The following is a 10,053-nucleotide window of genomic DNA, read 5'->3' on the forward strand; positions in this document are numbered from 1 at the left end:
CTCAGCCCAAACCAGCAGTAGATCTTCGCAGTTTTCAACCTATGACTCAGTAGCAGAACCATCCCAAGACGGTTGCAGATTTTCCCCCATTTTCAGCCATAAAAACGCAGCCAAAACAGTCATTTTCAGCCACCAACCAGTCCCCAAATTCAGCGATTAGAAGATCACAGATTCCAGCCATCAAGTCGTCGTCGTCACCGTTGTCGTTGTCATCGGCATAGTCCCATTGCATACGCATTGTACACCTTTGTGCAATCAAAGTAGACCACTCTCGCCGACGAGAGTGGGGCCTTCGGAGGAGGGTTTTACAACCTCTCGGGTGTCGTATCTCTTCTCTCTCCTTCTCTCAGTCTCATTCACTTGCACGCACAGTATCCACTCACTTTGTTCGTGATCATAGCACTCTCCATAAGATGGAAAGCTCTCTCTTTCCCTAAGAACTAAAAGGAACTTTGAGCAATAAAGATCACTAATCTTGAGAAAATACAACATTCATTCCGCTGCACGATGATGGAAATGCTCTTGATGCGGAAGCGCAACAGATTGTTGCAACACCTATTGCCTCCGGTTATCTTGGTTTCTAGACATGGCTAATTCTGCCTACCTCCATGTGATTCGCGTCGGGTTCACCAAATTTGTCGAAGTGTGCGGCTCTCTAGGGGAAATCGGGTAGGTTTTGCCCTTTGACTGTGGATGGAGAATAGCTTATTGTTAGAAATCAAAAGATTAGGGTGCAAGTAGTGATAATCAAGTGCTAATAATAGATTATAATGATGAATTGAGATTGATTTGAAAGAGATAACAGAGATTTAGAATATAGATCAAGGATAATAGCAGTAGTAAACGGAGAATTGAAATAGAAGCTTGCAAACAGTAGAAGCTTCCAATTGATGATGTCTGATAACCCAAAGTTTACAAATTGGGTGTACCTGCCATTGCGAGTGTACACCTCGATTGAATCCCCAAATTAGAAATTTTGAACCAAACCGATTGGTAGGCCCGTATCTCTGCGTTGTCTGTTTCTGTTCTGACTTGTTGAAGGTTCATTTGGTGGGTAAGTCAAGTTACTCGAATGTATAGCAAATCCCCGCTTATCATGTCCCATTAATTGTTGTATGGACTCGGACTTCTGCTCAAGAAAGTAGTCTTGGATCTCTTTGGGAAGTCCACAGCAAGATTGCTCGATTTGCTACTTGAAATTGATTTGCTTAAAGGATGAAGCAGGTAAGAAAACATCCCAAAATCTCTCATAGTAAGTATCCAAAGGTTCTGCTTTGACCATCCGAAGATAATTCCAGTCAGTAATCACATCCCGTTTGTATTCTTAAGTGAGCCATGAAGAAATAAAGAGTTTCTTAAACTTCAGCCACTTTGTCGGTGCTTCTTTTCTTAACAAAAGAGTGGACCACCATGTCCGTGCGTTGCCCTTCAAAAAGAATGCTGCCTGTCTAATCTTGGAGTGCTCTGTATAGCGGCCTCCAAAAAATGCTATGTCAAATTGTTGGATAAAGGCTAATGCCTTGGAGCATCTCAAAGCCCCGAAAAGTATTCAAACTTTACTACCTTCCCACCCTTTTTGAATTCCTTGGTCTTTTTGCCCTTGTCGTCGAGAAAATCATACTGATTGGCTCTGCAAAAGTGCTTCCTTTTTGAATAAAACGTATGGTCCTTTCATCGTTTCTTGCCCTTTCTGTCCTCATCACTCGAGTCAGAAGAGGATGAGCTGTCCGAGGTGCCAGAAGAAGGTGAGGATGAACTGGACAGTCCTTCGAAACGTACTCTCTTCTTCTGTTTTCTTGCATTCTCAAAAGAGGATTTTTGGCCCAAGTAACCAGGGAAAAGTCAGTTCCCTTGTTGCATTTCTTCAGTTGCTTCTTCTTTGTCCCCAACAGTTGGTTGACTCGTTTTTCGACAACATCCTCGAGTTCATCTTTTGTAAACATCCGTGGAACAGGAGGTTTCTTGAGGGCTGACTTTATCGGGGGATGAATGGCTTTCTGCCAATGAGAATGCACCTCATCAATTGGGTGTTGGGTCAAAAATTTGGCATATTGAGGATCCTTTGCAAACTGAAGCATCTGCTTTGCACAATCATCAACTTGTTGTTGACGCTGCATTTCCATCAATTGATATCTCGTAGGCCGAGGTGGCCCTTACTTTGGATCTGCTGATCCGTTCGAATTTCCCGTGATGTCTCCTGTTTCCAAAGTGTTAGGAGGGTTTGTCTGATTCTTGTGGGAATCGGGATTCGCCATTTGAATCCATGTGTGTCGCGATAAGAGGATCAGATTTCTTGGTAGAAGAGAAATCGGGCGTGCTCTGATACCACTGTCACACAGACTTGGATACCCCAAGTCGAGAATCTGGCACGACACACGAGAAAATCACTTAAAATACTTTACAACTTCAAAACTTGAGTCGACACAGCCCGGTGTAGTTCCGTGCCTAGAGGTATTGGCCCCAAAACCTGGCGTCCCTTTCGGTGTTTCTTCATTATATTAATGCTTGAGCAAAGTACAACACCCGAAGGGGTCATCTGCTCTCAGACTTTGCGTCCAGATGCTCTGAAGAGTGATGCCCCAAGGGTCTTATTTATTCTTATAAGGGATGCCCCAAAAGCAGAGCCCCAAAAGCTATTCAACTCAAAAGCAATCAATCCAAAAAGCATCTGGTCTAAAATCTGCCCCAAAATGCAGTTTGAGCAATTTGCGGAAATCCGTACAGGCTGCCACGTCAGCACTTGCCAGCGCAAATCACGGAAGTCCGTACTGTCCATCACGTCAGCCCTGTCCGTACTTACTGCCACGTCAGCATGTGCGTACTCTGTCCGTATAGTTTGCCCTGGTGGTCATGCCACATCATCTGTTTGTGACAGACCAATCTGATATGGAACCAAAAACCCTGGAAAGCCACAAATCGAGCAAAATCAGCCATATCGACCCTGTTCTGGATCCAAGTGGAGCCCGAAGACATCCAATACAACTACAATGACAAACACCACCCATTTGGATACATTCCAACAAAAATTTTATGCAACCTTATTCTTGTCGTATCCGGCATTCACATTCCGCACTTAACTGTATAAACAATAGAAAATGCTTCCCATTGATTGCAAACTTGGCTGGAAACACTATCAATACATCAAATGACATACATTTCAGCATAACCTTGTTCTTATTGAGCCCAGGCATAAGCCATTAACTGAACAAAACTCCAAAAACACATCATAAACTTGGTTTTTCACACCGTGCTCAAAAAACAGCACGACACCTTGTTTTCTAAGATCTTGACACACTCTTGTAGCCTCCATGCACTAGTCAGATTGACTAATTTTGTTTGAAGTTTTTGCTATATCTACAATGAGACTAATGGAGTTAGGGAACCCGAAATACATGTCAAAGAAGGCCAGTTATTCTGAATGTTTTATGATATTTCTGGTATTGCTATTAATGGAACTTTAATTTACGACCGTCAAACCTCAGTGCTTATCTAGTTCACACTGAGACTTTGTAGATGGTAGGCCTGTGAGACGAAGGCTCCCATAGAGATCGGCAAGGGTATAAGAGCTTAATTTTAAATTTTACATAACAATCATGTGTAGGTCTAGTCATGCTGATTTCAACTTCACCGTGGAGTACATGATATTCTGTTTTGCACAGCTAGTGTGTTGTGAACTGAAACTGAAACCCTTGAATTTGTCACTGTAGTTGAAGCTCGCCAACAAATATTTGGAACCGGCAGGTGGAGGCGTTCTAGTTGATTTGAGCTGTGCCAGTGGTCTATTTACCAGGGGGCTTTTAAAAAGTGGCCTTTACACGTCAGTAATTGGGCTAGATTTTTCGGAGAATATGCTTGAGCAGTTTCAGGCGTTTGTTCAAGAAGACCCATCATTGAACAACACGTAAGCTCCCGTCTTTCATGATAAAAGGTCTGTCTTCACTTGGGCAGATTCTTTAGTGCACACAGTGTAGTGAAGGACATTCTTTCTTTAACTCGCTACTTTTTGAAATCACTTTTAGTACAGGTGCAGGAAAATAAGTGTGCATAGCAAAGTCAAACGCCCTTTCTTGTTTGGCTGTTAGGTGCGAGGTTTAGGTTGCTTGTTGCCTGAAGCACATGACATTAGAATTGATGGGGTAAACAACACAAGATAAAAACAAGATTTGATGGCAGGGTATTCTCTTCAGAACAAAGTAAAAAAGGGGGGGGGGCAAGCACAGGTCCCATCATTTTAGTAAGACAGATCCTTGCCCATTTTTGGGACTTACTCCCCCCCCCCCCCCCCCCCCCCCCCCGATTGCCTGTATGTCGTTGTGGTTTGACCAAAAGGTTTCGACAACCACTGCCATGTCGCTTGTTTTGAACATACTTTCGTAAGTTGATACGGAAAATATCCAAATAGACTTGGCAAGTGCACAGGCGTTGCTGAGGAGCAATGGGATTAAATCTGATCAGAAGGCTGACAAAGAATGTGAGCCTTACCCAATGCTCTGATTTTAATAATGATCAATGGGTGTGAGTGCATGAAGATTGACAAACACATTAAATTTTCCGATTTTTTACTATGAAGCTTTCCTCCTGCAATGACTAATATGGAAAGTTGCTTAGATTTTAGGGCCTTTGCAAAGTGTTGAGCTCTCATAGATTCTTCTTTTTCATGTGTTGCTTATTAAAATGTTCAGAGCTCAGTCATGTTTGCAAAAGTTTGGGGTCCGAGGGGTACTGTTTCACCAAGATTTTCAATTTTTGCATCACAGTGACCTCATTTTGGTACGTGCGGATGTTGGACGGCTTCCATTTGCAACAGGGACAATTGATGCTGTTCATGCGGGTGCTGCTTTACATTGTTGGCCATCTCCTTCTAATGGGGTGTGTATATCTGTTATCAAATTTGAGTTTCATATGTATATCATTCTGATGGTGACATACTCTTGGGCAGTTGTACTGAATCTAGCATTCGTAAATTGTTGCGGGTCGGATTTTATGATTTTCTTTGCATCTCTTCTAACATATGGTGCATGAATTAAATATGTTCATAAAGGTTGCTGAGGTCAGCAGAATATTGAAGCCGGGTGGTGTCTTTGTTGCAAGTACAAATGCGCTTGATATTATAGAACCTGTCAAACAGGTAGAGTTGGTGTGGTATCCTTCTGCAGATTTTGTCTTTGCTCACCTAGAGGGCTTATCAATGTGGTTGATGTATAGGTGTTCCGAAGAGCCTATGGGGCAACAGGATTCTGGACTGAAAGAGAGTTGAAGGAGCTTTGTGGAAGTTGTGGCCTAGTCAATTGGTCCAGCATTCGAAACTCTAATTTTATCATGTTCAGTGCCCAGAAGCCTTCCTAATTGTTCTTCTGTTTCCTCCTAATCAGCACTTTATTGCAACGCAAGTCATAATGATCCTTCTCTTCCTAGTCAACTGGTTGAGCACTCGAAACTCTGCTACTCGCCCTCTCTTCAAAACCGCACTTCCTTGGAATACAAGTTGTGTAGATCCTTCACATGAATCTTCTACTTGGCAAGATGCTCCTTGGCCCTTGACCCTTCTACTTGGCTTCAAGGGTCAAGGGCCAAGGAGCATCTTGTCCTTTGGAGAAGAGTCAACTATTCTTTGGAAGTGTGTAAAGAGTCACCTGTGCAGCCTATATGAGAGGCTTGTAAAATGACTTGTGAATATGTTGAATAATTAAGTGGTGTCTGCCGACACTAGTCCAGTGTGCATTGAGTTAACCTCTTAGTTAATCTCTCTCTCTCTCTAATTATCATGATTACATGCTGAATGGTTCATTATTGGATCGTCCGACTTTACAACTGACATCTGAGCTTCGACGAAAGTGCAATTGAGTTTAATCATTTTCTCTCTTAATTTCATCCTTCCAAGGTGTGTCCATCATCTATATGCTCCTCAATCAAGCATTCGTAGTCTCTTAATTAGAGTATGTACATTTCCCTAATATAATTAATGATTGAACACTTGGTAAGTTTCTCATAAGTGTGTATATGCACCTTCATCAGTTTGTTAATTTGACTCCTCTCTTTGCATCAATAATTGAAATTATTTAGCTTAGCTGCTGGCAATCCAACGTCAACCAAGGCTGACGGTACGCGTCTCCCCTCTGCCACTGGCCACCGCATCCCAGGCCTTATCAGCATATAGTGAGCTTGCTCTCTTCCACCTCATAAGCCACAACTACTCGACATTTATTTTTTTGCTATTAAGCTTTAATTGAAGAGGGAAAAAAACCCCTTCCCGTCGAATTTCAACATTGCTCATAAGATCGGTTTCCCACACCAAAATCTCGCACTTTTCAAGCATCGACGGCATCAAGGCCTCACAAACTTCAATCACCAATGGCATCAAAGCTGCCCACAAATAAAGAGCAAAAATTTCTTGAGCTCCAACACACGTTCTTGTAAAATCTTTCACAAAACCTTCATGGTGCAGACATGTTCTTGTAGACTACTCGTTTCACATCGGGTAAGACCTTCCTTATACCCCTCACACACACATCCATCATGGGCGGGGAGAAGGGTACATGTAAATGCAATGGTCAAGGCTTCCACATCCGGCAAGCGAAGACCGAAGGGTATTCAATGAAAAAACAATTGTGGTCTTTGGTCAAATAGCTCGAGAAAAGTGAAAGAATAGAAATCTAGCAAAGTGTTAGAGCAAGCCTGGGGTATTCTACTCACCTCTCTAGATGATAATTTTGTGCTCTATTTAGATACTTGCAAACCTTCTTTACGGAGCTTGAATCACCTTCTAGAGGCATTTCGGAGCTGTTGCAAAACACTCAAAAATATCGCTAAACATGTAACTTTATGGATTTGTTATGGAACTAGTGGAGGATGTCGCTTCACTTGTAAACAGGCTCAAGAGAATCTACACCCAAATTGCCTACATTCAAACTCCCGTAGAGAATGAAGATCAAGTAGCCGTATTGTTGAAAGTTGTACCTGATTAAGATTATGGACTGATAATCACCGTGCTGAAGGAGAAAGAATCAATACCCAACCTTGAAAATGTGATCAACTGTCTATAGCAACACGAGTAGAAAATCAAAGGAACTACAAGTGAATCAAGTGAAGCTTATGCAGTGACATTGAGCATGTCACGAAGCGATGACGAGGCATGGCCTGAAGGACGGATACAAATTGCCAACCCTAGTGAAAGAAATAGCAGAAGAAGTATGCCCAACTTATGGAATCTAGCCAAGTGGCCTAAGTTTGGAAGAAACCGACTCAATAAGTTGTTCAACCACGGCCGAGGAAGAAGGCAAAGAAGAACAGATCCTACAAAAAATCTCGGAAGCACTTTGACAGTTTGGATGAGGACTTCTCGTCCATTGGGAGTCCATATTTCAATGAGCCAATGCATGCAACAAACAGAAAGTATCCATATTGAGCCAACCCAATACGACTACCTTGAGGATAAGGGCAAGAAGGCTAAGGATTTTAAGGAGGGTGGACAAGCTTTAAAGTTTGATACGTTTTCAAGCTTTATGGATACCCACAGAGCCCTCACTTTTATCCAGTAGTTTGACATTGCTTTTTCAGGAGGGCGTTACTCAGAGTACTCCAAGGTACAAAGAGCAGCGTCTTATCTCAAAGGGAATGTCAAAACATGGTAGTCTACCCTACTGTTACGCATGGAAGCATCAACGAACCAATTGTAGTTCAAGCGAGTTTTGCCTCTTCATGGCTCACTCAGGAATACAAACAAGATGTAATCATTGCTTGGATTCATCTGAGGATGACAAAGGAAGACACATTGGATGTCTACTGTGAAAGATTTTGGGATACTTTTCTACCTGTCTCTTCCTTTAAGAAAATTACCTTCTAGCAACAAGTTGAGGGGTTCTATTGTGGACTCCCCTAAGAGATACAAAGTTAATGTTTGCAAAAGAAGTCCGAGTCTATGCAGCGACTCATGGGATGGCAAGTTGGGGTTTGAAATGCATGTAGACACTCTTACTTACCCGATTGGCACACTTGTGGCAGTCAAGACCGAAGAAGAACCGAGAACAAGAACCGAACAACGGTAACAAGAAGAAGGAAAAGAAATAGAAAAAGTACTTTCAAAGCCTCAATTGTTAGCAGAGCAGCATGTCGAGGAGTACTACAAAGAGGGCAAATGTTATTTATGCGGGGAACTTGCATGTGCTTGCCAAGTTCCCTCACACAACGTCTAATGATTTAGGTAGAGGAAAAATGGAGAGTTCCAAAGTGGCGGAGGAGCAAGCAAAGAAAGGCAAGATAAAAGTAGGACTGGTACTGGATGTGTTGTGGGGACCAACCCAGAACAAATGGATGAAAGTATAGAGCTTTGCAATGTGTGGGGCAAAGAACTAGATGAAGAAGCCCTCATCTTCTTTGACGGAGGAGCCAAGGCCAACTTCATCTTGATTGAATTGGTGGCTCAACTTGGAATTATGCCAAAAGAAATGGGACCACCACTAGCTGGGGCAACGACACCAAGATGGGGGATGTTTTCGTTACACCTGTCATAGGCAAACTTCAAAAACCGATAGCACGCCACGAAACCGACCACCTTATGGAGCTAATAGAGCCCAGAATGAGGAAATTATGAACCAAGTGAAAGAGTTTCTAGAAAAGGGTCTAATTCAGCCCTATACATCAATCTATTGTTCACGAGTTTTGTTGATATTAAAGAAAGATGGATCTTGGATAATGTGCATTGACTACAAATATCTCAACAAAATCACCATCAAGAACATGTTTCCAATACCGAGGATCGATGATATACTGGACATGCTACAGGGTTCTAAGTGGCAATCATCAGATCAGGATCTCTCCTAGAGATATATACAAGACCGCATTCAGGACATCCTTTGGATTGTATGAGTATTTGGTGATGCCTTTCGATCTTACGAATGCTTGTGCAACATTCAATAAAATGATGGACATGATTTTAGAGAGTACACAACGACATCATCGTATTCTCTAAGACTGAGGTAGAACATAGAGACCATATGTTGCAGGTTTTCCAGGCACTACGTTAGCATCGCGAGGGATTCACTCTATATACAAAACATGATGCCACCTGCAATCAGACAACTTTGATAAAACCCCTATATACGACTCATATTAGGGAATATGACCCCCCTTTCTACGCTTATATGACAATCAATGTAGAAAATTATCATACCCCTATCTTACATATAAAATTTAGGTCTCACATGATCTAACTGAGTAAAACTAGACAAAGAGCATATAGCATAGTGACTGGCAACATACTAATGAACCACCTATATAGATAACTAGATGTACCCTCAATGTGTTTTAGTTTGACTTTCAAACTATGTGCCCGTTTAGCCTGCACTCTAACTACTCCTCCAATTTTGACCCATCTAAATTACTCAAAAAACATGGTTATATAGTTGTGCTAGGTTCTACGTGTAAATTTGTATCTATGCAAACTCTTTATAGCTTCATCCTTCAACAAATGAACTATAATCTCAAAACAAGCAATTGATACAAAGCAAGTGATAGTTCGTGCATGTATGTTTGTAGCTATTGACTCAGAAGTTCAAGGGAAGACTCTTTTGGAAAGCCACGATTTTGAAACACAAAAACTTATTCTCATTTTTCCTTTTCTCACTTCTCTCCCTCCCCCCTGCCCCCACCCCACCCCCACCACCAATAAATATGATACCCCCTCCCTTATTTTTAAGCTTGGGAGATAAATTATTGGGGGCCTGCCCCTAACTTATACGCTTATGTAGCTTGTAAACCACCCCCCCCCCCTTGCACTTACGTGGTGCAGTAAGTTTTCCATGGTGAATCCCCCGATTTAGCATAGACTGGTGGTTTAGCATAGACTGGTGGTTAATGGAAAAAGAGCAAGTTTTTCTTGCCAGAGATACACTTTTTGGGACACATTGTTTTTGTCGAGGGTATAAAGATGGACCCGGCCAAGGTTTGGAAGCTTTTTGTATTTATGCTCGTAATACTGGCAGTTCATTTGAAAGTTTGCAAAGATTGCTTCTCCCTTACACATTCTGACAAAGAAGGGGCTCCTTTTTCTTGGGG

General features: G+C 42.1%; 1 protein-coding gene across 1 annotated transcript in view; it reads left to right on the forward strand.

Annotated features, from left to right (window-relative positions):
• Positions 1–5,546, forward strand: part of LOC147436515 (putative methyltransferase At2g41040, chloroplastic) — a 73,042-nt gene extending 67,496 nt beyond the window's left edge. The window contains exons 5-8 of the mRNA XM_086489390.1: positions 3,708–3,901; positions 4,758–4,869; positions 5,042–5,128; positions 5,206–5,546. Of these exons, the coding sequence (XP_086345516.1) occupies positions 3,708–3,901; positions 4,758–4,869; positions 5,042–5,128; positions 5,206–5,346 (534 nt within the window). The 3' untranslated portion in view covers positions 5,347–5,546. The remainder of the gene's footprint in view (positions 1–3,707; positions 3,902–4,757; positions 4,870–5,041; positions 5,129–5,205) is intronic.
• Positions 5,547–10,053: the final 4,507 nt, after the last annotated feature.

The sequence above is a fragment of the Adiantum capillus-veneris genome, chromosome 18 (assembly GCF_014529385.1).
Source record: "Adiantum capillus-veneris isolate H3 chromosome 18, ASM1452938v2, whole genome shotgun sequence".
NCBI lineage: Eukaryota > Viridiplantae > Streptophyta > Polypodiopsida > Polypodiales > Pteridaceae > Adiantum > Adiantum capillus-veneris.